Source organism: Oncorhynchus tshawytscha, linkage group LG04 (genome assembly GCF_018296145.1).
Source record: "Oncorhynchus tshawytscha isolate Ot180627B linkage group LG04, Otsh_v2.0, whole genome shotgun sequence".
Lineage (NCBI taxonomy): Eukaryota > Metazoa > Chordata > Actinopteri > Salmoniformes > Salmonidae > Oncorhynchus > Oncorhynchus tshawytscha.
The window spans coordinates 64,646,521-64,674,052 of NC_056432.1; the positions used below are offsets into that span (position 1 = coordinate 64,646,521).

General features: G+C 42.4%; 1 protein-coding gene across 1 annotated transcript; it reads right to left on the bottom strand.

Moving 5' to 3' along the window:
* Positions 1-2,227: 2,227 nt before the first annotated feature.
* Positions 2,228-26,440, bottom strand: LOC112249578 (early endosome antigen 1). Its single transcript, XM_042320186.1, has 18 exons — positions 25,961-26,440; positions 24,879-24,959; positions 17,316-17,405; positions 15,568-15,735; positions 15,273-15,365; positions 15,048-15,161; positions 14,357-14,509; positions 10,454-10,579; positions 9,855-9,983; positions 9,636-9,730; positions 9,438-9,543; positions 9,225-9,308; positions 8,847-8,953; positions 8,310-8,748; positions 6,612-6,790; positions 3,620-4,255; positions 3,262-3,493; positions 2,228-2,931 (listed from the first exon to the last, which is right to left on the bottom strand). The coding sequence occupies exons 1-18, from the start codon at positions 26,024-26,026 to the stop codon at positions 2,788-2,790; spliced, it is 3,042 nt and encodes a 1,013-aa protein (XP_042176120.1). The 5' UTR covers positions 26,027-26,440; the 3' UTR covers positions 2,228-2,787.
* Positions 26,441-27,532: the final 1,092 nt, after the last annotated feature.

Consider the following 27,532-nt stretch of genomic DNA (forward strand, 5'->3'; position numbering starts at 1 on the left):
AAATCACAATACGACAAAGAAAATGTATACTACCAAGCCTTTCATTGTCTTCATACAAACCAAACATTAAAATCAACTTCAACTCATGGAAAAGTAAAGGATGGAGTTCATCTAAAAATACCAGATAGCAGCATTTTGAAGGGGATGTTTACTTCATGCATGATGAGACCCAGTTCCAGACAGCTGTAGTGCATCTCTAATGGACTGTTTTAATAGGAGTAACACCAGCCAGGGAATTCAGTGATCTTATCTGCATATGGTGTTGATGATGGGGCAGCTGCACACACTTTCAGGACTGTTGAGGCCACGTGCGATGTCTCTTCTGGAAGACATCAGGCATGACATAAACAACCCTTTTCCTGACTGCCGTCTGTCTCACAACTTTCTCACAGAAAAAAAAATCTGAGACAGAGGCTTGAGAAACTAACTGTTGTCTTGTTAAAGTTATGAGTTACCTGGTCTCATTGGACAGAGCAGACTAGTCTAATGAACAGCAGCGGAATAGGGTAAAATAATACTGAATATCTGCACTTACATGTACAACCATGAGAGAACACAGCAGGATGCCAGTTCAATAGCACCCATTCCTGATTTTTTTTTCTCCGTTATCAAAACACTGCCATTTTCTGACCTGCTTTGACATATGTCTTCCGCGCATCAGGATTTATTATGAAAACAGATTTCCGGTGAATACCATTGATCGAAAAAGCTCTACATCATAAATAGAAAATTAGACTGAAATGTACAATTGAGCAACAATCCACATATCAAAACACCAATGAATGAAACGAAAAAAACCTGGAACACATCACTCAATCTGGTCCCAGTAAGAGGAGGCAGAGCTGGTTGTGATTGGAATGGGGGAGATAAACTACCATCACATAGCTGCTGACTGCTGCATTATTCAAATCCTTTTGTGCTCTGAGAAAAAAAAAACAAGAGGGGAGAGAATGGAAAACATTGTATGACCTCAGACTTTGTAACATGGCAAATGTAGGATAATGCAATCATTTAGCTGAGAATCCAAATTGAGCTTAATGCCAGTCTATACATCACTGTTCACTGTACGGCCGAGCTGGCTGCTCTTTGAACAGGCAGTTTTAAAATCATATGCCATTTCCCCTTCCCAAGTGCAAATTATTCCAGCTCCCTAGAGATGTGTGATTTCGGACACAGTTGGAGCAAATCACTTGCAGACTAGCTGAGCAGTTTATTAATCTGAGGTAAGGGGTGTGGGATTCACCACAACTATAAACAACCTCCCAAACGAACAACTTAAAGGCTCTGGACATAGAACGCATGCTTGGTTCCAGCTCAGACATATCAATGTACTTGTGAGTGATAGCGCAGGCCGGAAACCATGTAGCAAAGTTGTAGGAAAAATGCAACCCCGTAATTGGTAACAGTCTCCACATTTATGTAAGCAAGGTAGGCCGAATTAATACCAGTAAGAGGAAGATCCTCTCCTGAGCTCGCTGACATATTTATTATTGGACGTTCGAGCAGAGCTTTCTGGAGTCCATCAGACCTGTGTCTAAACACACAGCAGCCAGATGGTGTTTTTTTCTATTGCAGCTCCCACCAATGGCTCAACAGCAATTACCAGGGGTTATCAAGGAGCATCAACCATGGAGCTCAGACAGACCGACATGAATTCTCCCTCATTTCCCCACTGTGCTCGCCTCAATCCCTTCTCTCCTTCTCCTCATTAAAATTCCTGAATCGTACTAAAGTTAAAACGGGTCTGTATAACAATTAGGGAGGATTGGACTGGAGGTGATGGGAATAGATGTTTGGGAAGAGTTTTTAATGTTGTTGGCACTCCTTATCAGCATTAGTAAAAAAATAAAATAAAAGCTGAAAAATGGCATGTCAGTCTGCTGCCATCCCATCATACCCTGCCACTCCGGGAAGTAACATGAGCCAAATGCAAGCCAGATGTATTCCAGCCATTGGGCCCGATTCCATCAAGCTGCAATATTTCACTAGACCGTAAATTAATCTTCTAAAGCGTGTCACAGATTTCTCCACTGATAACATCACAGGGTTTAAATGATGGCTGAGTCATAGCTCTCATCAAACCGTGGCGGGGTTAAGAAAACATTCTGCTGGAAAATGTCAGCACACTGCTCCATCGCAATTAACCGCTTCCACCTTTATTTTCAGAGCTCGCAGAACTTAGGGCTATGATGATTTGTTCCCATTTCTAGAATAAGATCAACCAAAATATGGTAAGAACAGAGTTTTATTTTCAATAAGAAACACTGTAGAAAAAGATCACCCAAAAAATAATTTCTTTATGTTTCTCACATGCAGACAGTCATTACTTTTCAGTCTTTTGGAAATGCAACCACTAAGTGAGTCAACAATACCAGACAATACTGTAAGCAGCCTCATCACACAACTGATCTTTTACTCTCTGACAACATGGTGAGATAGCATACCTAATGCTCCCTGCAAGAGGCTAAAACATCCTCACCCAACAGGAGGCCTAAGGTTCTGTGGCAGCTCTGATAAACTGGACAGGATGCTGACTGGGTGACAACTCAGTGAATCATTGATGGTGAACCAAGACCCACACAATTTACCTCCCAGGATAGACAAGACAGGGACACCCACTGTGCCTTCAAAACCACCCGATGCCCATGACCCTTTCCATCTCCTCAAGCAGGGCTCTAGTCTTTGAATTGTCAATCCCCTTCTTTCCATAGGTCCTGATGCAGGGCACAGAGACTGTTGTCTCAGAGGTCAGGGGTCACCAGAGTTTCCTTGCTGCGGCCCCCTGGATTAGTCTTCCTCTGAGGAGAGCTGGGCTCCGTCGTCATGAACTTCCCTGTAGGCGCCCAGCGAGCCCCCTTCCACAACATAGCTCCCTGTGCTGAACCTCAGCCCCTCAGACAGCTTCTGGGCTGCCAGCTTGGCCTGCAACTCCTGAGGGAAACACACAATTCAGGAAAGATGCTTACATTGAAAGGGTAATTAACCTGGAAAATGAGCAAGTGCTTAGCAGTAAGCATTAGGCTGCTATGCTATACCATGAATGGAAGTAGCATAGGGAGTGTTCATCAGATGAGCAGTGTTTTTGTGGTGATAATGGAATAGGTAGGTAGACGTTGCCTCAACACTTATAACACATTTCATTCCCTCATGTAATCTGTGGGGTAACTGTTACCTTGAGGAGTGAGCATTTTGGTGTTGTTGGACATACCTTAAATGTTGCTCTGTGGTGTGATGTGTCAGACAGACCCAGGGGCCACTCACCTGGTGTTTCCTGGTCTGTTCGCGTAGCAGGTCAGCTGACTGCTCCAGTGTCAGCAGCTGGGCAGGGCCGTAGTGGAGCAGTGGGAGCCTGGCCGCAGTGATGTCATCAATGTGCTTCCTGTCTCGCTCCCTCCTGGCCTCAACGGAGAGCACCGGTGATGGTAATAAGCCTCCAGGGGATTGGTTGGGTGACAGAGACCCTGACGGGGAGCCATCAGTGTTGTGGGCAAACCTGCAAACATTACAGGAAGAGTTAATATAAGAGTTAGTAGGTGAGAATATTAGTGCATCTCCATAACTAAAGGCTGCATCACTGAACTATACAGTATTCTCATACTTTCATACGATGTGGACTTACTGATTAGGCTTGTACTTCTGTCTCCTTGTAACCGGGTCCTTCTCAGTCCTCTCCAGGACTTCTATGTAGTGTGGTTTCTTCTGTGGCTGCCTTCCAAGGAAGGGGTTGCCAGTAGCAGGTCTGTTGAATGTGTCTTTAAGGGATCCACTCGAGCCAGTTGAGTGGTCAGACAGAGTGACCCTCTGCAAGGCTTCCGCTAGGTCGCTCTCTTTTGTCCTGTCAGAGTCTGGAGAGACCTCTGCATCATCACCAGCCTGGGCCATATTCATGGTTCCAGCAGCAGATATTTTGGACACACCGTCTTCTTTCAGCGTGTCAACTGTTTTGCTCTCCTGAACATTAGGTGACAGAGGTGAGATGTCCAATTCTTGGACATTTCCAGGAGCTGTGTCCCCAGCTTGTCTCCTATGTTGGGAAGTTCCTGGTTTATTCTGGCTACCACGTGGTCTTTGTGTCAAAGCCTGCTGGTATTTAGACTGCAGCTCTGTCCTGACAGAAGACAGCATATCTTGCTTCCTCTCCTCTTCTTCATTGTGGGCAAGAGCAAGGCATATTCTCTCTGCAAAGTCTGAGATCTTCTTCCCTTTGTCTGGAAGAGTCTGTATAAACCTCCTGTTGATAACATATCGAATCAGTCAGTACAGAGACAAAGTAGAATCTCAATTCAACGGCTCAGACACAAGAGGTATGTGGCAGGGTCTACAATCAATCACGGACTACAGGAAGAAACCCAGCCCAGTCACGGACCAGGATGTCTTGCTCCCAGGCAGACTAAATAACTTTTTTGCCCGCTTTGAGGACAATACAGTGCCACTGACACGGCCTGCAACGGAATCATGCGGTCTCTCCTTCACTGCAGCCGAAGTGAGTAAGACATTTAAACGTGTTAACCCTCGCAAGGCTGCAGGCCCAGACGGCATCCCCAGCCGCGCCCTCAGAGCATGCGCAGACCAGCTGGCCGGTGTGTTTACGGACATATTCAACCAATCCCTATACCAGTCTGCTGTTCCCACATGCTTCAAGAGGGCCACCATTGTTCCTGTTCCCAAGAAAGCTAAGGTAACTGAGCTAAACGACTACCGCCCGTAGCACTCACATCCGTCATCATGAAGTGCTTTGAGAGACTAGTCAAGGACCATATCACCTCCACCCTACCTGACACCCTTGACCCACTCCAATTTGCTTACCGCCCAAATAGGTCCACAGACGACGCAATCTCAACCACACTGCACACTGCCCTAACCCATCTGGACAAGAGGAATACCTATGTGAGAATGCTGTTCATCGACTACAGCGACCCCGCCCTGTGCAACTGGGTACTGGACTTCCTGACGGGCCGCCCCCAGGTGGTGAGGGTAGGCAACAACATCTCCTCCCCGCTGATCCTCAACACTGGGGCCCCACAAGGGTGCGTTCTGAGCCCCCTCCTGTACTCCCTGTTCACCCACGACTGCGTGGCCATGCACGCCTCCAACTCAATCATCAAGTTTGCGGACGACACAACAGTGGTAGGCTTGATTACCAACAACGACGAGACGGCCTACAGGGAGGAGGTGAGGGCCCTCGGAGTGTGGTGTCAGGAAAATAACCTCACACTCAACGTCAACAAAACTAAGGAGATGATTGTGGACTTCAGGAAACAGCAGAGGGAACACCCCCCATCCACATCGATGGAACAGTAGTGGAGAGGGTAGCAAGTTTTAAGTTCCTCGGCATACACATCACAGACAAACTGAATTGGTCCACTCACACAGACAGCATCGTGAGGAAGGCGCAGCAGCGCCTCTTCAACCTCAGGAGGCTGAAGAAATTCGGCTTGTCACCAAAAGCACTCACAAACTTCTACAGATGCACAATCGAGAGCATCCTGGCGGGCTGTATCACCGCCTGGTATGGCAACTGCACCGCCCTCAACCGTAAGGCTCTCCAGAGGGTAGTGAGGTCTGCACAACGCATCACCGGGGCAAACTACCTGCCCTCCAGGACACCTACACCACCCGATGCTACAGGAAGGCCATAAAGATCATCAAGGACATCAACCACCCGAGCCACTGCCTGTTCACCCCGCTGTCATCCAGAAGGCGAGGTCAGTACAGGTGCATCAAAGCTGGGACCGAGAGACTGAAAAACAGCTTCTATCTCAAGGCCATCAGACTGTTAAACAGCCACCACTAACATTGAGTGGCTACTGCCAACACACTGTCAATGACACTGACTCTACTCCAGCCACTTTAATCATGGGAATTGATGGGAAATTATGTAAATATATCACTAGCCACTTTAAACAATGCTACCTTATATAATGTTACTTACCCTACATTGTTCATCTCATATGCATACGTTGATACTGTACTCTATATCATCGACTGCATCCTTATGTAATACATGTATCACTAGCCACTTTAACTATGCCACTTGGTTTACATACTTATCTCATATGTATATACTGTACTCGATATCATCTACTGTATCTTGCCTATGCTGCTCTGTACCATCACTCATTCATATATCCTTATGTACATATTCTTTATCCCCTTACACTGTGTATAAGACAGTAGTTTTTTTTTGGAATTGTTAGTTAGATTACTTGCTCGTTATTACTGCATTGTCGGAACTAGAAGCACAAGCATTTCGCTACACTCGCATTAACATCTGCTAACCATGTGTATGTGACAAATAAAATTTGATTTGATTTGATCAGTCTGTCAACAAGAGATAGCCAATAATGAACTACTGCTTTCAGCTCAACTTTAAGAAAATGTAGTTGGCAGTGATAGTAAAACAAAGGAATGTCAGGTTCAGGGTAAAAGGCATTTCCCTAGTTCAAGTAACGTCAGCTAGCTAGCCTACAGGTGGATAGTATATACACACAAGCGCCAAAACTGGCACCACTGTCTAGGCAACTGCTGGAAGTTTCTAGAAGAATGTAATGTTGTTGTAGAGACTAACCATGAGTTCACTTCTGTCAGATGAATGATATGAAGTTACTTACTTGTTAGATAATAATTTATCTTGTCGTGACAGTAATTCACCAAGTTCTTCTTTGCTCTTGGTTTTGAGATCCCCCACTTGCCCCTGGCGTTCTGATGGAGCTGCCCACGATGACGAGGACATTGTTAGCAAGCTAGTAGCTACTAGTCTAAAACCCACCCAAATAAGCTTACCGAATAGCTCAAATTACCCTATAAAAACATTACTTAGTTAGTCCATTAGCGTTACACTTAACGGGATTATGTTGTTCAATAAAATATACATTCATATTCAACTGCCTGTTAGCTAGAACTTGTATTTTGGTAGCTACGTAGCTCGCGCGCTGTCATTGTAACCGGAAGTAGTACGGAAGTATGATACCTTCAATATTGTTCTTCTTTTGCTTTAGGATTTGGTTGGCGGATCGCATCCAACTTTTGGGTGCATACACCGCCACCTACTGTACTGGTGTGTGAGGCCATTCACGGCCTACCTACAGTCAATTATTGATGAACGTTTTACGTTTAGCTCACACAATATAATTTAAAAGTATGCATTACGGTGTCGCTAATAGAATAATTGTGGCAAAAACGAATGTAGACATTAATAAATGAATATCTATAGGTTCCAAAAATATTATGTTAAACGGTGTAGCTATGTAGTGCCAAGATGGAGTCATGGTGGCTTCAACACAGTACCCTCTATAGTCATCTAGTGTATATATAAACAATTGGATGCTGCATATAACCTCCCTGAAAGCTTCACAAAATGAACAATTTCAGCCACTGGACTGTGACCATTTTCATGAATGATTATAAAAACACCACAATGTCACATTTCCAAAGTCAAATCAATCAAATGTATTTATAAAGCCCTTCTTAAATCAACTGATGTCACAAAGTTCTGTACAGAAACCCAGCCTAGAACCCCAAACAGAAAGCAATGCAGGTGTAGAAGCACAGTGGCTAGGAAAAACTCCCTAGAAAGGCCAGGGCCTAGGAAGAAACCTAGAGAGGAACCAGGCTATGAGGGGAGGAGTCCTCTTCAGAAGAGGAGTCCTCTTCTGTCTGTGCTGGGTGGAGATTATAACAGAACATGGTCAAGACGACGAGCAGGGTCATATAATAATAATTAATAATAATAATAAAACATACACTGATTTCATTAGTATGCGCTGGATGAGTATCATTCAAGAAAGGCACATCATGCTTATCATAACTTCTCATATACACAGTCCTGGCAGTGTAGACAAATTACTTATACCAGTGGCTCAGGGATGGCAGTCAGTAGAAATACAGTTCTTCAGTTTTGTCAGATATAGTTAAATATTATCCAATAGATAAAAAATAATCATTTTAAAACGATTATCATCACAGTTGTGGAGTATCAGTGATGAAGCTGTTAATAAAGGCACAAAGTATATGTATTTTACATATTTGTACATAATTTGACTAATAATAAAATAATATTGCATCTAATTTATAGAGAGCAAACTAAAAATGTCAGAAAAAGATACAGTATAAATTTAAACCTTCAAACATGATAGTGAATTCAGAATTCCATAAACCATACAAGAACATTCACTGTAAACAAAACCAAACATAATTGAATACTTTCAATTATTATTTACAGAACAGTAGACTATTTACACAATATGCAACATATTCCCTTATACAGTATACTGAATAGCTTTCATAAAAAGTATTTATTCATGTGATTACTCAATGTTAATCTTTGCTGTTATCTCCATAAGTTTCATGAAAGGTGTGTAGATTTTGGATGGGCTTGATCTTGGTCGAGAACAGGATGGGGCTGAAATGTCAGTCTCTGGACTTGAGGCTTTATCTGTGATTGGAACTGAGGCAGGCTCTTCTGTACTGGACTGATCAGGGCTTAGCGGGCCAGTCGAAGACAGCGTTGGACTGGTTAGTGTTCCAAAGGATCTTGAGGAGTTGGTTGACAGATACCTGCTGTACTCAGGAGGAGTGTATCTCAGTAAACTAGACTCCAGTCTGCTGGATGGCGGTAGACCTGATCTGAATGTCCTAGACTGTCCTAGGTATTCTGTAGAAGAGGGGTGGATTGGGGTTTGTCTGGGTTGGTAATGTGCTGCTGGAGGTTGGACATTAGTTTCAATCTCATACCCTTGTATTTCAGGTCTGTGGAAGTAAAATGAGAAAACAGAATAAGAAACTTAAAAGAGAAACCCAACTACAGGAAATGAAGACACGTGTATAGTAGAACCAGTGGTTCATACCTGGGGAGCAGATCACAGCCCACTCCTATCTCTCTGGTTTGCACAACTTCCCTTGGCACACTCTGTACAGACATAAAATACTTCAGCTTGTCTTCTAACTCATTATTCTAGGAGGAAGGAACAAAGTCAGATCATGCAAATGAGGTGGATGTGATGTAATCCAAGTGGACCAGACAGAGACAGATAATGTCACAAAAGGTGCAACACTGAATTTAGAGGTAGAGTCATGTCAAAGGACAACACACAGATTGACGATCCGAAACGTAGGAGAACGCTGGACATGAATGCATCCATAAAGTTAAAGTTTTGAAAACCACACCAACATTCATAATGTTCGGGAAGTGGACAGTACATAGTGTGGTCGCAGTCCAGTCTTACCTCACACTCCACAATAGCAATTCTGTCCAGAAGCTCTGAGATGAACATGTCCTTCTGTGCCACTTTAGCTCGTAATGATTCAACCTTTACATTTTCAAGATGAAAAAAAGAAACTTTGCATATCAGTATAACATTCATATGTCAGTGTACTCATGTTTCCATTGACAGTGAGACAGAGCGAGAGAGAGAGAGAGAGACATCTTAGTCATTCACCTCCTCTATCATGCCTTTGACCTTCCTCTGCTGACAGAACACCATGTCATTCAGGTGTTTGATTCTCTCACGGAGCTCCCCTGCCTCCTCTTCCAACTTTTGAGAACTGTAATAATTAATTATAGTGTTATCACTTCAGTATATACATTTCAATGGGATGGAACATGTAAAATGCCATTTTTGTTTTGGCATTTGTACCTCTTTGCTATAGTTGCATCTGTTTTGTATGTCACCTCCATCAAGCGTAGACACTGTTCACATTCCTGCAGTTTCTTCTGAAGATGGCCCTTTTCCTGCAAAAAATACATATTATTATAGTATTCTTGCCCAAAGGACATATTACACCTAAAAACTATAGATATAAAGATAATGTTGCATGCATTATTGCATTATTGGATGCGTTATTCTGGGTTTTACCTGTCCCATACAGTCCAGCAGGCGCTCCACCTCACTGATCCTCTGGTCCCTTTCAGCGATCTTGGCCTCCGCAATCTTAGCATTCTTCTCTGCCTCCTCTAATCGCCTAATATACTCATCAATTTGGGCCTAGTTGAAAAACATTGACGGTAAACAAAATATATTAAAAGCTTTAAGGCAGAGAACATACAATTTAATCTGGGCTCATTATCATATCAACACTTGGAAGTTAGGCTACTCTACGTTTAAAAGTACCGTAGTGAGTTACTTGTACCACTAGAGGGAGACTCATACCACTTGTATGAGCAGAGTGAAACTGAAACCTTTCATACTGTTGACGTCACATGAGGTTGGGGGCACCTTAATTGGAGAGAACGGGATCATGGTAATGGCAGGAGCAGAATCAGTGGAATGGTATCAAACACATGGTTTCCCTTCCATTTGCTCCATTACGGACATAATTATGAGCTGTTCTCCCCTCAGCAGCCTCCTGTGGTCTACAGGAGTGGCCTTGGTTTTCGCATGATTAATCGATCACCGCCCTTTCTCTTCAGGCAGTGGCTTGTGCGAAGTGATATCAGAAGGAGACTCAGCAGTACCTGTAGCTTCTCTATCTCCTCTCTGTGTTTCCTCTGCTCCTCCTGAAGTCTCTCCTCATACTGTCTCTGTAGCCTCGCTGTCACCTCCTGCACTGCATGGCTGTTGGCCTCCTGAGACGACTCCACCTGGACAACACAAGCACACATCTATCAGTCAATTTCAAACAACACTGTGACGATTCAAAGACCTGCTAAAGAACATTCATGTAGAAATGTCTGTTGATTCTGTATTTTTCTAGTGAGTCCGGCATGAATGTTAATAGTTCAAATCTGGAGGACTGGTTCTTTGAGCTTCAACTATCTGTCAATGACATGTCATTCATCATCACATAGAATTGAAGTTGAGTGTTCAGTGGTCAGAGCGGACAAAGCAGGTCAGAGAAGGCCAATCAGTCAAAGGATCAGGGGAGTCACAATCGAACATTGAATGAAACAACCAGAACATGAAGTGTGTGAAATCAAGCAGAGCATTCTGAGACAGAAGTAGAGAGGTAAATTAAAAGAACGTAAGTGTAAGTAAGCCACAGAGAGTCATACAATGCAGGGATGGTCAACTTTGATGGGGGTGTGGCCACATAAAAATCTGAACTCATTATAAGGGGCCGAAGTACCCACATGTGCGTACAACGCCTCCTACCACATTGCAAGCAAAACATTTTAGCAGCCCCCCTCTTGACAGTGGAGAGAACATTTTTACGTTTTAGAGTTAATTTCATGCAATTCTACACATTTTGCAATGGGGCGTACAGAAAAAGTTGCCGTTTTAAAGTAATTATTCACAATTCTTTACTGCAATTCTTCACATTTTGCCATAGGGCGAATAGATTTTGCAATTTTACAACTAATTTAGTGCAATTCTACAAATTTTTCCATAGAATGCAGAGGGCTCCTTATAGACCCAATGCTCCCGAGTGGCACAGCGGTCTAAGGCACTGCATCACAGACCCTGGTTCAATCCTGGGCTGTATCACAACTGGTCATGATTGGGAGTCCCATAGGGCTTAGTCGTCTGGGACGCGCTCACCAGACAAGCACACGCACTGTCGTGGATGCAAGGTCCGATCCCACTTCTGACAGCAATGTAATGAAACAGCAGCGAGCAGGTCTTGAACCTTCAACCTTCTAGCCCGTAGTCTAGCGCGCTATCGACTATACTGCAAAAATTGAGAATTAAAAATAGGTCTTGCCACTGGTTCAGTCCAGAGCTATCAGATTCATACACAACAGAGATGCTGCCTGGGCCAAAACTAGATTCACAGACTCGGCCCAGACTGGCAGTCTGTCAGGGGATTGAGAAATTGTGTGTAAAACTAGTCTAAAAAGCCAAAGCTGATTATTATGTTAATACACTATCTGAATGCACAGGGAACCCAGCTACATTTTGGAAAGCTGATAAGTCCCCCAATAAATTCATTTAGATTCTGGCCCTATTACAGACCAAATTGATATCATTAATGGATTTAATCACCATTTTATATCTGCAGGCTTTATATTTAAATGTATTTCAAAACCAGGACTTCAAAATAGTAGTTTGGATGTTGATGGGGAAAATCTATTGAATGATACAGAAAATGCTGGTCAGGAGTTTTCTTTTCAGAAATTCACTGATAAAGAAGTCCTGGATGCTAATGTAACGGATGTGAAATAACTAGCTAGTTAGCGGTGGTGTGCGCTAAATAGCGTTTCAATCGGTGACGTCACTTGCTCTGAGACCTTGAAGTAGTTGTTCCCCTTGCTCAGCGATGGGTAACGATGCTTCGTGGGTGACTGTTGTTGATGTGTGCAGAGGGTTTGACATTATTGAGGGTTTACCCTTATTGAGGGTTTGACATTATTGTTCACCTTGTATATTAATGACACACTGTTAATACTTGTAACATTCATCTCTATGCAGATGACACAGTTTTGTATTCCTGTGCCAACTCGGTGCAGCAGGCCATTCATGAACTTTAGCATGGCAATGATTCATTTCAGAAATCACTTACAGATCTTAAATATGTGTTAAATACAAGTAAAACCAAGCTCATGCTGTTCTCTAGGTCACAGAATGTTGACCCTGAGGACCTGCATATTTGCGCTACAAATGGAGCCCAAATTGAGGTTGTTTCTCAATATAAGTACCTTGGTGTCTGGATTGATGTTGTCCTTCGTAACGCATATAGAAAATCTGACTAAGAAGCTAAGATCCAAGATAGTTTTTTTATACTGAAATAAATCATGCCTCAGTATTGAAAAAAGGAGAAAGATTGTTCAAACAACACTTCTCCCCGTATTGGATGTTGGTGATATTGTGCATGCAGCATGCAGCAACCTCTGTTTTAAAACCCTTGGACACAGTCTACCATTCCGCATGAGCTTTTATCACAGGGGACAATTTTAGGACTCATCATTGTAGTCTGTATAAAAATGTGGGATGGACCTCTCCGTCTGTAAGAAGAGAGCTGCATACTCGTATTTATTTACAAAGCAATATTACAGAAACTCCCTTCATATGTAACTTTATTCATTAAGTTAAGAATCATAAGTTACCAAACCCATTCTCAGGAATGGATAACAGTAGAGATTTCTTCAGTCTCCACAGATTTGGTCAAATCTGCATTTTGTTTTTTTGCCCCTAATTTGTGGAACAGTCTGCAGAGTTCACTGCAGTTACATGTGCTGGTGCCACTCAGGCAGTTGAAATTATTGATTGAGGACCTCTATGTAGTTCAATGGGATTGCTTTTATTAAATAGGTTTATTTTGTTATGGTGTGCTGAATTATATTATTTTATACACATATATGTGTATGTTTTATTGTTATATTTTTATTGTAATGTATACAGGGCTCTCTTGTAAAATAGACTTTTAATCTCAATATGACTTTTTTTAAAATTAAGCAATAAGGCACAAGGGGGTTTGGTATATGGCCAATATACCAAGGTTAAAGGCTGTTCTTGTGCACGATGCAACACGGAGTGCCTGGACACAGCCCTTAGCCGTGGTACATTGGCCAAATACCACAAACCTCCGAGGTGCCTTATTGCTATTATAAACTGGTTACCAACGTAATTAGAGCAGTAAAAATAAATGTTTTGTCATACCCGTGGTATATGGTCTGATATACCACGGCTGTCAGCCAATCACCATTCAGGACTCGAACCATCCAGTTAATAAGTACATTTATACATACAAATACACCCAGTGTATTTACACAAATGAAGCCCATATAATTGTCTTTATTTTAGCACACATAAGAAACTGATACCATTAGAAAATGTATATATAACTGAAAATTTGACCAATTTAATACCTGAATTCCCACCAAAATCCCTGAACATTCATTAATTGTCACATTTTTAAATGTATTTTTTATTTAACTAGGCAAGTAAGTTAAGAACAAATTCTTATTTACAATGATGGCCTAACCCGGCCAAACCCGGACGACGCTGGACCAATTGTGCGCTGCCCTATGGGACTCCCAGTCACGGCCAGATGAGATACAGCCTGGAATCAAACCAGGGACTGTAGCGATGCCTCCTGCACTGAGATACAGTGCATTAGACCACTGTGTCACTTGGGAGCCAAATAGTGTGTTCCCTGACCGGGAATCGAACCCAGGCCGTGGGAGCACTGAATCCTAACCACTAGACTAGACTATCCATCAAATTGATTTAAAAAATTCAAAACGTTTTGAGTATTTTCATCCAGTGTCCAACTTTTGCATTTATTGGAATTGTTTTTATAACCTTTTAACAATTGTGATGACCATTGCTACTTCATGGCACTCGTTCAGGGTGAGGATGGTGTATCCTGTGATCACTAATGACTAGAGTAAACTGTGCCTCATAAACAAAAAGCAAACGCTTACCAGGCCTGTGCCACTGTGTGGTGCTGGTGTGCTGTGTTTACATTAGTACTCTACCTTCAGTTTGAGTGTTTGGTTCTCAGCCTGGGCAAGTTCCAGCTGCTTCTCCCTCTCCTTCAGCCTCTCCTCAGCCTGCTGAAAGGAGCTTCTCAGGCTCTTCATCTCATCCCGGGAGTCCACACGATTGTGACAGCTCTCTAGTAGAGATTTCTGCAAAAGGAAGCTAGTTCTTTAATTCCTCATACCAACCATGGGCATAATTGCATGCAGCAATAATGAGCAGAAAGATTGACTCATACACTGAAACTAAGATTAACAGTTTCGAGCTACTTTATAAAACAAACATGTATAATGAACCAGACAGGATATCCTTAAGTATAGTGCTGCACATCTCTGTTTAAGAGGATTAAGACTTTCCACGGGGGGGTTATGAGACATCCCACTGGGCAAAAACTGGTTCAAACAATGTTGTTTCCATGTGATTTCAACGCCAAAATTGTATGTGATGATGTTAAATCAAAGTGGAAAACTGATTGGATTTGCAAAAAGCCATCAACATACTGGAATTTCATCTTCTTTTCACCCAACTTTTAACTTAAATCCAATCACAGGGTGACATTTTTGGTTGATTTCACATTGAATTCACAAATGTAAATCAAAACTAGACATTGAACTGACGTAGGTGCCCAGTGGGATGGCCGTGACGAGACAGTGACAGGCCTGTTTGACAGTGTTGTTGATCCTGTACCTGGAGGTCGATGTTGGCAGATATGAGGGAGCTGTTCATCTGGTCAAATCTGTCCATGGCTGCAGTCCGAACCCTCACCTCTTTCTCCAGAGTCTTCCTCTGGGAGTTGGCAGTCTGGAGAGACACACATGGCACATCCAATTCTCAGATTTTGTATCCATTTTGTGCTTATAAGAAGCTGTTAGCTGTCTTATTAGTCATGTGTGACTTTGTGTATTGTCTTACCCTGATGTCTTGTGATAGTTTCTGCATCGAATGTTGCATTCCTCCAAACTGGCCGTACATCCGCTCTCTGACCTTCTCCAGGGAATCTCTCACCTGTGCAGCACAGAGATAACACACGATTGAAGTAATCCATCCTTATTGCTTAATTAGCAAATCTATAATATTGTCCATGTTACAGAATCCTGGTGTTGGATACACTGCAGGCCTGTCAGGTGTACTGTACTGTAGGCCTCTGCTCTGTTTACACTCCTTAACTTGGATCAGCTTCATTGTTATCTTCTCCATCTCCACTCACCTCCTTGATGTAACTCATCTCATCCCTCAGGTGATTGACAGACCACTCGCACGCCATCACTTCCTGCTGTCTATCCGAGCCTGTCCCCTGCAACACACCGTACACCTTGGGCCCGTGCTGCCGCTGCAGCGACGTCTCTAGCTCCCCATTGGTCGCTGCACTGAGGTGCTGAGGGAGACAGGATCAACCCGGTCAGGTTTCTATCTAGGCAGACTTTCTACCAGCCTGTAGATGTGTGTGTGTTCGCCTCTATGTGAGTGTTTGTGCGTTTGCATATGTGCGCATGCCCAGGTATTTCGAGCATTGCTGCTGAGCACTTGAATCTGGAGGTTGGGAAGCAGGGATGGAAACAGGGTGTAGTGAGGGTGTCATATTTCTGCAACCCAGTACATGAGCTCCTGCTGTCTCCCTGCTATTGTTCCTCTCCAACAGGGCTCTTAAGGAGCACAGGTGCACACTGACACAGGTCCTTTGTAGCTCAGCAGTATCAGGAAGTGGCTTTAGCACCTTTATGTTATCTTACAGTAACATACAGTATGAGAGGAATCCACTGGGTGACACAGATACAGAATCTTATCAGTCTCACAATGAATAAGTCTTACTGTGTGAAGAAGCAATATGTTTCCGTTGTTATGACCAGACAGGCAGCCAGCCCACATTTGAGTCTGTTATCTACCCTACATTATTCAACAATAGAGGAGCCAAAACAATGGCCCGCCCTACTATGCCACAGACTCCAGTATAAACGATGGAAGGTGAATCTGTTTGCCTTTGACAATAAATTTGGGACACTCAAATTAGTATGATATGTTACGTTTGGTATGGTTACATAAGTCAGATGGTTACTTAAGGCAAACACAAAAGTATTGTGGGTGGGCGGATAATGCAAATGTCAAGCAATCCAAAGATTGCGAGTTCAAATCTCATTATGGACAACTTTAGCATTTTAGCTAATTCGCAACCTTTCAACTACTTCCTACTTTTTAGCTACTTTGCAACTACTTAGCATGTTGGCTAACCCTTCCCTTTAGCCCTTTTAGCTAACCCTTCCACTAACCCTAACCTTAATCTTAACCCTTTCAGCTAATCCTTCCTATAACCCTAACCTGAACCCTTTAACCTAACTCCTACACTTAACCCTAACCCCAACCCTAACTCCAGCCTACCTAACATTAGCTAGCTAGGTAACGTTAGCCACCTAGCTAGAATTTGTAACATATCATACATTTAGTAAATTCCTAACATATTGTAGGTTTTGAAAATTCATAACATATAATATGAATTGTAATTTGAAGTGGGTGATGGATATCCCCAAATTAACACATACCATACGAAACATAACATATCATACAAAAATTGAGAGACTCGAATTCACGTACAGAATAATACGAAATGCTCTGAGACCAGGTTGTGCACATAGGTCCATATGACCTCTGTTTCTACCAGAGGCAGAGGGTGGTACCCAATACTACACATCGACAACATTTGTTTAACATACACAGAAATCAATACTTAGAATTATCTGAGGATAGGTTATATCAAGGATAATACAAAAGGTTCTAAATGTTCTTGTTTATATACAGTGCATAGTTTGCATATTTGTGTTTCACACGCCAATAGCAGAGTTGACCACAAATTCAGGAAGTCACTTCCCATATTCTCACCATAACATTCTGTAACTTTCCCTTTCAAAAGCCTCTATGTAGGAAACCATGATAGCTTTTTATGTTGTGGTTGTGGTAGTTTACCTGTACAGGTGACTCACTGCCAGCTGGCCTCTCTCTCTGGATGAGTGTGTTCTTCTTCTTCCATGTTCCGTTGACAACCTTCTCCTCTTGCTGAGAAGACAAACAGAAACAAACAAACTGTGTGTTCACAATGTATGGAGATATTTCACAACCCTGTAACCTGATTATCACTGAATGCTTGTAATATTTTGTTTGCAAACGATATGGTTCAATGTACTCAATGCATTCCCCTCTTTCAGATAATGATATGGGCTAAAGGGTAGATTATTAAATGCATGGATCATGTACCTGTTCTCATCAAACTGTTGATGACAGATTACCATCTTTGTTGAAAATAGTCTACTGTAGTTTTGATCACTGGGAACAGTCATTATACTCATTTCTAGACCACATCTTAGTCATAACCCATACATTTATTTTTTAAAGAATGGTTTGGACTACCGCAATGCTTTGTGGGGAAAGAGCTAGGAGAAGCCTAGTTTCTGGACACTCCTTGATGACAGACATCAACAACACGGGATGGTAATTGATATACAGTACCAATCAAAAGTTTGGACATGCTTATTCATTCAAGGGCTTTTCTTAATTTTTTACAATTTTCTACATTGTAAAATAATAGTGAAGACATCAAAACTATGAAATAACACATATGGGATCATGTAGTAACCAAAAAAGTGTTAAACAATATTTTTTAGATTTTCAAAGTAGCCACCCTTTGCCTTGATGACAGCTTTGCACACTCTTGGCATTCTCTCAACCAGCTTCATGAGGAATATTTTTCAAAGAGTCTTGAAGGAGTTCCCACAAATGCTGAGCACTTGTTGGCTGCTTTTCCTTCACTCCGCGGTCCAACTCATCCCAAACCATCTCAATTGGTTTGAGGTCAGGTGATTGTGAAGGACAGGTCATCTGATGCAGCACTCCATCAATCTCCTTCCTGGTCAAATAGCCTTTACACAGCCTGGAGGTGTGTTTGGGGTCATTGTCCTGTTGAAAAACAAATGATAGTCCCACTAAGCGCAAACCAGATGGGATGGCATATCGCTGCAGAATGCTGTGGTAGCCATGCTGGTTAAGTGAGCATTGAATTGTAAATAAATCACTGTCAGTGTCACCAGCAAAGCAGCTCCACACCATCACACCTCCTCCTCCATGCTTCATGGTGGGAACCACACATGCGGAGATCACCTGTGCACCTACTCTGCGTCTCACAAAAAAACGATGGTTGGAACCCAAAATCTCAAATCTGGACTCATCAGACCGAAGGACAGATTTCCACCGGTCTAATGTCCATTGCTCATGTTTCTTGGCCCAAGCAAGTCTCTTCCTCTTATTGGTGTCCTTTAGTAATCATTTCTTTGCAGCAATTCAACCATGAAGGCTTGATTCACACAGTCTCCTCTGAACAGTTGATGTTGAGATGTGTCTGTTACTTAAATTCTGTGAAGCATTTATTTGGGTTGCAATCTGAGGTTCAGGTAACTCTAATGAACTTATCATCTGCAGCAGTGGTAACTCTGGGTCTTCATTTCCTTTCGCGGTCCTCATGAAAGACAGTTTCATCATAGTGCTTGATTGTTTTTGTGACTGCACTTGAAGAAACTTTCAAAGTTCTTGAAATGTTCCGGATTGACTGACCTTCATGTCTTAAAGTAATGACAGACTTTCGTTTCTCTTTGCTTTTTTGAGCTGTTCTTGACATAATATGGACTTGGTATTTTACCAAATAGAGCTGTCTTCTGTATACCACCCCTACCTTGTCACAACACACTTGATTGGCTCAAATGCATTAAGAAGGAAAGAAATTCCACAAATGAACTTTTAAGAAGGCACGCCTGTTAATTGAAATGCAGGTGACTACCTCATGAAGCTGGTTGAGAGAATGCTAAGAGTGTGCAAAGCTGTCATCAAGGCAAAGGTTGGCTACTTTGAAGAATCTCAAATATAAAATATATTTTGATTTGTTTAACACTTTTTTGGTTACTACATGATTCCATATGTGTTATTACATTGTAGAAAATAGTACAAATAAAGAAAAACCCTGGAATTAGTAGGTGTGCCCAAACTTTTTACTGGTACTGTATAAAAAAGCTATTCTTTCTAAGAAGAGAAAATAGGAGCTTCCATACTAAATAAATATTAGCTCAGAGGAACTTCAGCCAAAACATCTACTCTGCAGCCCATCAAGCCAGAGAGAGAATGTGTCCTTCGCTCTTCCAGCAGAGATAAGAGATGGGGAACAATGACGACACTGTTGTTTCATGGCCTCCTGAGCTCGACGTTGCTTCACATTTCCACACCAGATAATCCACAGAGAGAGCAGGCTGACGAGAAATTATGAGGCGCTCCAAATAGGCAATGTGAATTCCAACAGATGGGAGAGAAGAATGGCCGGCATTATGTTTTATGGCCAGTACTGTACACACCCTCTGAAAGAACTCAATATGTCAGCCTCTATTTATTGCATTTTAAATATTACAATATAGGTGTTTCAGCATGTTTGCAAGAGGGAGCATTTATTCCAGTTTTGTCCTGGATTCTTTGAAGCTGTAGCTGCAACAGACACAGATTTTTCTTCTTCTATCCAGTCAGATAAGGGGCTGTGAAAACAGTTTTAATGTCCTGCCAAAGGAATTTGACCCTTACTGAACTGGCAGTGTTATGTATTCATGGAAAACCAGATGAGAGAGGCCTAGTCTGAAGAACTCAAAATTGAAAGCAATGGGCAATATTTTCTTCTACACTCTTAGAAAGAAAAGGGTTCCAAAAGGGTTCTTCGGCTGTCCCCACAGGATGAACCCTTTTTGGTTCCAGGTAGAACTCTTGGGAACTCTCACCCTCTGTGGAAAAGGTTTTACATGGGACCCAAAAGGGTTCTACCTGGAACCAAAAGGATTCTACCTGGAACCATAAAGGGTTCTTCAAAGGGTTCTCTTATTGGGACAGCCAAATAATAATTTTACGTTCTAGATAGCACCTTGTACTATTCACTACTTTAATTGACATAACGCTATATAAGCTTGGCTGTGTATCAAAATGAAAGACTCCACTGTGCTATATACCTCTGTAATTCTACTTTGTGCCCTGAGCTTTATTTCCTTTCCTTAGGACATGTACAGTTGAAGTCGTTTTTCAACCACTCCACAAATTTCTTGTTAACAAACTATAGTTCTGGCAAGTCGATTAGAACATTTACTTTGAGCATGACGCAAGTCGTTTTTCCAACAATTGTTTACAGACAGATTATTTCACTTATAATTCACTGTATCACAATTCCAGTGGGTCAGAAGTTTACATACACTAAGTTGACTGTGCCTTTAAACATCTTGGAAAATTCCAGAAAATGATGTCATGGCTTTAGAAGCTTCTGATAGGCTAATTGACATAATTTGAGTCAATCGGAGGTGTACCTGTGGATGTATTTCAAGGTCTGCCTTCAAACTCAGTGCCTGTTTGCTTGACATCATGGGAAAATCAAAAGAAATCAGCCAAGACCTCAGAAAAAAATTGTAGACCTCCACAAGTCTGGTTCATCCTTGGGGAGCAATTTCCAAACGCCTGAAGGTACCACGTTCATCTGTACAAAAAATAGTGCGCAAGTATAAACACCATGGGACCACGCAGTCGTCATACCACTCAGGAAGGAGACACGTTCTGTTTCCTAGAGATGAACATACTTTGATGCGAAAAGTGCAAATCAATCCCAGCAAAGGACCTTGTGAAGATGGTGGAGGAAGCCGGTACAAAAGTATCTATATCCACAGTAAAACGAGTCCTATATCGACATAACCTAAAGGCCGCTCAGCAAGGAAGAAGCCACTGCTTCTAAACAGCCGTAAAAAAGCCAAACTACGGTTTGCAACTGCACATGGGGACAAAGATCGTACGTTTTAGAGAAACGTCCTCTGGTCTGATGAAACAAAAATAGAACTGTTTGGCCATAATGACCATTGATATGTTTGGAGGAACAATTGGATACCACGAAATTGGGGAGAAAAAGGGGTAAATAAAAATAAATAAAAAGATATGTTTGGAAGAAAAAAGGGGAGGCTTGCAAGCCGAAGAACACCATCCCAACCTTGAAGCATGGGGGTTGCAGCATCATGTTGTGGGGGTGGTTTGCTGCAGGAGGGACTGGTGCACTTCACAAAATAGATGGCATCATGAGGCAGGAAAATTATGTGGCTATATTGAAGCAACATCTCAAAACATCAGTCAGGAAGTTAAAGCTTGGTTGCAAATGCATCTTCCAAATGGACAATAACCCCAAGCATAATTCCAAAGTTGTGGCAAAATGGCTTAAGGACAACAAAGGTATTGGAGTGACCATCACAAAGCCCTGACCTCAATCCTATAGAAAATGTGTGGACAGAACTGAAAAAGCGTGTGCGAGCAAGGAGGCCTACAAACCTGACTCTGTTACACGAGCTCTGTCAGGAGGAATGGGCCAAAATTCACCCAACTTATTGTGGGAAGCTTGTGGAAGGCTACCCAAAACATTTGACCCAAGTTAAACAATTTAAAGCCAATGCTGCCAAATACTCATTGAGTGTATGTTAACTTCTGACCCACTGGGAATGTGATGAAAGAAATAAAAGCTGAAATAAATCATACTCTCTACTATTGTTCTGATATTTCACATTCTTAAAATAAAGCGGTGATCCTAACTGACCTAAGACAGGGAATTTTTACTAGGATTAAATGTCAGGAATTGTGAAAAACTGAGTTTAAATGTATTTGGCTAAGGTGTATGTAAACTTCAGACTTCAACTGTATGTGGAACTTACAGTACATGTCATGTAGAATTAAAAATATTTGCTAATGTAACCCATTTGATTAAAATGCCTTAACTTCAAAAACACCATCCTTTGACTCAAGCCCATTGTGGCAGTGGGGGTCTTACATTGCAGGCGTATAAACTTTCAGTCTAGCACCTCTGTGCCACAGTTCCAGGCAGTTCACATGGAGCAGATGCATTACACCACATCCAGGTCAGAGTCACTGATAAGCCTGTCTCACACGGAGTGTCGGGTTACAGGACACACCCTTTTTAATTTCATGGTAGATCACCACTTTCGTCATTGTCCTTTTCCAAAACATGATATCTCCGACTTAAATGTAAGATGTTTCCTCCCTCCTTCACTTAACTATCTTGTCATATGTGTTTTCTTTCTTCGTCTTCTCCATCTCTTTGCGACACCACAGTCTTTTTGTCTCCTGCTACCCAGGTTTCACTTCCAAATGACAAACAAACCAAGAATACGTGCACAATATGGGAGTGTTCCCTATTGTTACCTATATTTTCAATTCCTCTGAAGATAACATCTACATACAGTGAGTTCAACCATCAAATAATCTAGTGTCAAGGACAGCCCACAGACCTTTACGATAGTCGCTCTCCATGTTTGATGCTGACCTTTATTTTCAGATGTAGGTCGTAGTGACATCATCTGCTTATTGTTTGATTCATTCAAAGTACTGTACTGATGAATACTGAATTGGCATTATTGAATGAAACCCTGACAACAAGGGAAGAGTTATGTCAGCTGCCTTCAACATGCCTGCTAAGTCAATAGATAAAGGGAAGCTAGAGGGGATGTGGTTGGAGGGGGGGAGGCACTTTGAACATCCTTCTCTCCTCCTTCCCCACTGTGCGTCCTTACATACTAATCCTCTGTTTATGTTCTATCTGTAAAGGCCTCTGAAGTTAATGGGCTGGGATAATTATTAATGTAATGTGCGATATGTCCTGGCCGCTCCAGAGCGCTGCTCTTGTTAGTGCTGTTAGTGCTGGGTGGCTCGTTAAGTGGGCCTAGCTTCAGCACAGACTGATACCACATTGCAGTCTGAAGCGCACAGCTGGCCATGGCAGAGTGGCACGGCCCTCATACGACTGGCACAGATGTGAAGTATCATCAGCAGGGCCCTGAGTATTTCCAGACCACATAACTAAACCAGGAAAAACTCTGGGTCCTAATTAACTAGGACCCACAGTTGTTCTTCTATGTGCTGCTCATTGTTCAACCCTGACCTGGCTGTCGTCTTTCATCAGTAGTAATGCTGTAAACATGCACAGCTTTCTGAAGGGAAACACCATCAGATTACACCATTAATCACGCTGCTATCAGCTGAACTGTGATGGCAAAGGGGTGGGGCAGGTTAGAGAAGCAGTGTACAAGGTACAAAGAACAGCATGGACCTATCTCTCTGCTTTCTGTCACTATCTCAGTCTCTGTGGAGGAGTGACCGAATCATTCTTCGCCTAACCTCAATGTGATTCTAAGCAGCACACTGTGTGCTGTCAAACACTTACATTACAAACTAGCTGATGTAACTTTGCCAGACCACAGCTTCTCAACACAAACAGAGCAAAACGGCGAACCACCTCTGGCAAACAACATGCCTGCCTTTATTATGACGTAGGCTATCCATGTGTACTAAGTAGGTACCATGTAATTAAAAAGAGTTCCGTGATTGTTTAGTGATTGTTTATTGGCTAAACATTTGTATAAGACGACCAACAAAATGTTACAGTATGATGTTATCATGTGTCGTGTACATTATATATGATATACGGCATCTGAAAACAGACAACAGTATGCGGTTCTGTGTAATTCTGTTGTCAGCTAGGCTTGTGCATGCTGAAGAGAGTTCTACTGTAGATGAAAATGGACACGCAGCCCCTAACTTTGTGCAGCGTACTGTGAAAATCAGACACAGCTGTGTATGTGTCATGTATACTCCCTCTCCGGCCTCTAGGTCATCAGGCTGCTGATTATCCAGCACACATGTCACCATCGTCTTGCGCACCTGCGCCTCATGACACTCACCTGGACTCCATCACCTCCTTGATTATCTTCTCAATATCGGTCACTCCCTTTTCCTCAGGTGTTATTGACTCTGTTTTCATGTCTGTGCGTTGTTAAAACACTCACTCCCTGAACTTGCTTCCCGACTCTCAGTGCACTCGTTACAGTATGTACTGTACACACCCCTGTGTGGATACAATTGCATAACCAACAGCCCAGATAATGTAACAGCAGTAAATCTCAGTGGTTCCACCTTTTCCTCATCTCTGTATTGTGTAAACATTTGTTTTTTACCTTTATTTAACTAGGCAAGTCAGTTAAGAACAAATTCTTATTTTCAATGACGGCCTAGGAACAGTGGGTTAACTGCCTTGTTCAGGGGCAGAACAATAGATTTTTACCTTGTCAACTCGGGGATTCAATCTTGCAACCTTCCAGTTACTAGTCCAACACTCTAACCACTAGGCTACCTGCCGCCCCGAATGCTACAGTCCATGGAATGTTTCTAGAACTGAATCAAAGCTGGTTCCTACTTCACAATTCTCACCTGACTTGAGTGTGTTTGAGGGATAGAGAGGGCTGTGAATAAGAAAGGGAGAGAGGCAGAGCATACAGACTACAGGTTGAGGAAGCAAAGATTAAGGGAGGGGAGAGAGAAAAAAGATAAATCCAGGCTCCATAGGGTGGTGAAGATGAAGACGTGTGAGGCTGACTGGGTGTGTGAGGCTGACTGGGTGTGCATTTTGAGACTCACTGTGCCTGAGGTTGGTTTTTTGGTCTCATTCTGTCCATTGTCTCCTGTATGAAGAGTTAGTCTGAGTCGCCGGATCCTCCTCTGGGACAATCAAAAACAGATAGAAACACACACAGACATAAAAATAAAAATGTCAATGTCACTCAGTTCAAGCTCATGCATCAGTAATCAATGTCATAGTTGGATGAAAATTAAAATGTGTTGTGTTACCCAGTGTCACTCTTTATGACATAAAAATGGATTGGTTCATATATAATGTGATCTAGCATGTGAGACACAGCATTTGTGTTGTAATGAGCCTGATTGGTGTGTTACAATAAGCAGTGGAATATTTCTGATGGGGTCCAAATACAACAGGTCACCATCAGTATTTATAATTATAGACTGTGACACCACAAACAAAAATGATGCAAATGTAACTGCAATGAGGTAACTGCATCAATATGCCTTATACCACTTCAAGCACTATCTTGTTTACAAGTTCACCACATCCCTTTAAAACCAAGGTGCCCTAGGAGCTGATTAACATACTGTAATTGCTAAAGCAATCTCTTGGTTGAGAGTGAAACATGACGCTGTAATCATCATAAGGATTAATCCAACTCCATGTTGGCTTTTATGTTGGCTATAAATCCTTTGGTGTCACTTCATTAGCTGTGAGAATTGCTTTTATTGGCAGTTTAAAGACGCTGTCTGCTTTGCGCTCTGGGCTGATCAAATAAACATGACAGCCCTGCCTCCCAGATACTCGGCTCTCATTACAAGCTCAAACAGATACACGTATCCCTGAGCCACATGCAAAATTCCAACATACCGGCAACACTCAAAAAGTGAGAATGATTAGTTGTGATGTAGACATGCTACGAAAACTAGCCTTGAGCAGCCAGACGTGAGGAAAACAGATTGAGAGAGAGAAAAGCAAACGGGGAGTGGGGGGAGCGGAGACAAAAGCAAACAAACACCAGATAGTCTACAAACACACTGACTTACACAAACCAACACGCCATGCTACTCATCTGACAGGCGAATGAGTGATGTTTGGGTTCTATCCTGGGACAGAGTGGCCCCCTGGGGCTCCTTACCTCACTGGGCTGCTCTGGACTGTCCTCGGTGGTGGTGACCGAACCTGGTGAGCTGTAGCGTAGCATGTCTCCCCTGGCCTCTTGTCCACTCCCCTGTTATCTCTTTTCCTCTCTCCCTCCCTCTCTTCCTCTCACTCTCTTTCTGGACTACTGTACAAACTCACACAGCCCCCAGCTCCAGCCACTGTGTGAGAGACTAGAGAGTGAATGAACAAGAGGGGAGGGGAAAGAAAGATCCACTCTGACAAGTTTCTCTCTTCAGTGTTATGTAGAATTCATTTTCCAGTTGATGAACAAGGCCTGGTATTCCTGTTGAGTGCCAGTCAGTCAGTCAGTCAGGGGCTAGACTAAAGACCAGCTCCACACAATCCCTACTGTTCTGCTACTGTATAGAACTATGACTCTGTCCCAGCCCAGACTGTAGACAGCACCTGACTCCACCTGGCTGACTGCCTCTCTCTCTCTCTCTCTTTCCCATCAGACCTGTCGGGCCACATTTCACCCACTCTCTTGCTCTGCGCCTCCCACCTGGGTTGGGCTGTCACAGGGTGGGCCCTCACAATCATGGACAGGTGGAGCTCTATGGCACATAGCCCCGTTTACAAAGCCCCGTTTACACCATGCCGAAACCTGTGGGTTTTGTGATCTGATCAATATGATCAAATCACTATCTGATCAAAGTTGGTCAGATCTACACATGGTTTTAAAATGTGTCTCTTATCCATCCAATGTGTCCACAGATTTCTTGGGGCCTCCCTGTATGCAAAACACTCAAAGTACTGTAATATATTTAAATTCAAAATATGTCATTCTGTTCTTCAGAAGAAAAAACATGTAAAAAAATGTTGTTGAAGACCTGCCCTTAACAAATTAATAATTAATTAATGATCTTTGTTGTGGTGTATTGAATTGTGGTGTATAAGTGGTTTTTCATTTGTACTTATTGTATGCAGTTACATTAAATTGTTTTATTTTAAATACATTTTCTTTCATATTTTAATGTTACCTAAGACCTTTATAAACACAACCAATGATTATTTTTGCAATAGAATATATGAAATGTATTTATTAGACTGTCAGAATGTTCACGTCCAAAAGACTCACTTGCTCGAAGGGGGGTCCCTCGAGGCCAGGCCCTTTCTAGTGGTAAATGGTTTGACCATCCAGATCTGTTTACACTTGACTGATATCCAGATACAATGGGTCCCTGACTACCTCCAGAGGCGGTATTCAGATCACAATGCGTTCTTTAATCGTCTACACCTGTCTTAAAAATGTGTGCACAATCAGAACGTGGACAAGATCAGGACAAAGGATGCATGTTAGCACAAGGTGTAAACTGGGCTAGAGAGACACATTATATTCTCTCTCATGGCAGGTCATTACTGTAGGTAGCCAGGCTAGGCAGGACTGCCTCTGGTTCTGTAGCAGTATTGAGTGTCTGCAGTATAGACATTGAATGGTTTGTGGGTAATCATGTTTGAGTTGAATTACAGTAAGGTTGTATCGAAACCTGAATAATAAACAAACAGATCTGTTTGCTTATATTCAGGTTTCGATAGTGTTTTATTA

Bases quoted from the DNA above. Each gene is read 5' to 3' on its own strand.
- LOC112249578 (XM_042320186.1), bottom strand. From the start codon at position 26,026: ATGCTACGCTACAGCTCACCAGGTTCGGTCACCACCACCGAGGACAGT. The intron at 17,406-24,878 runs GTGAGTCTCAAA...TTGTCTTCTCAG, and splicing joins AAAAACCAACCTCAGGCACA to CAAGAGGAGAAGGTTGTCAA. The intron at 15,162-15,272 runs GTAAGACAATAC...GTGTCTCTCCAG, and splicing joins AACTATCACAAGACATCAGG to ACTGCCAACTCCCAGAGGAA.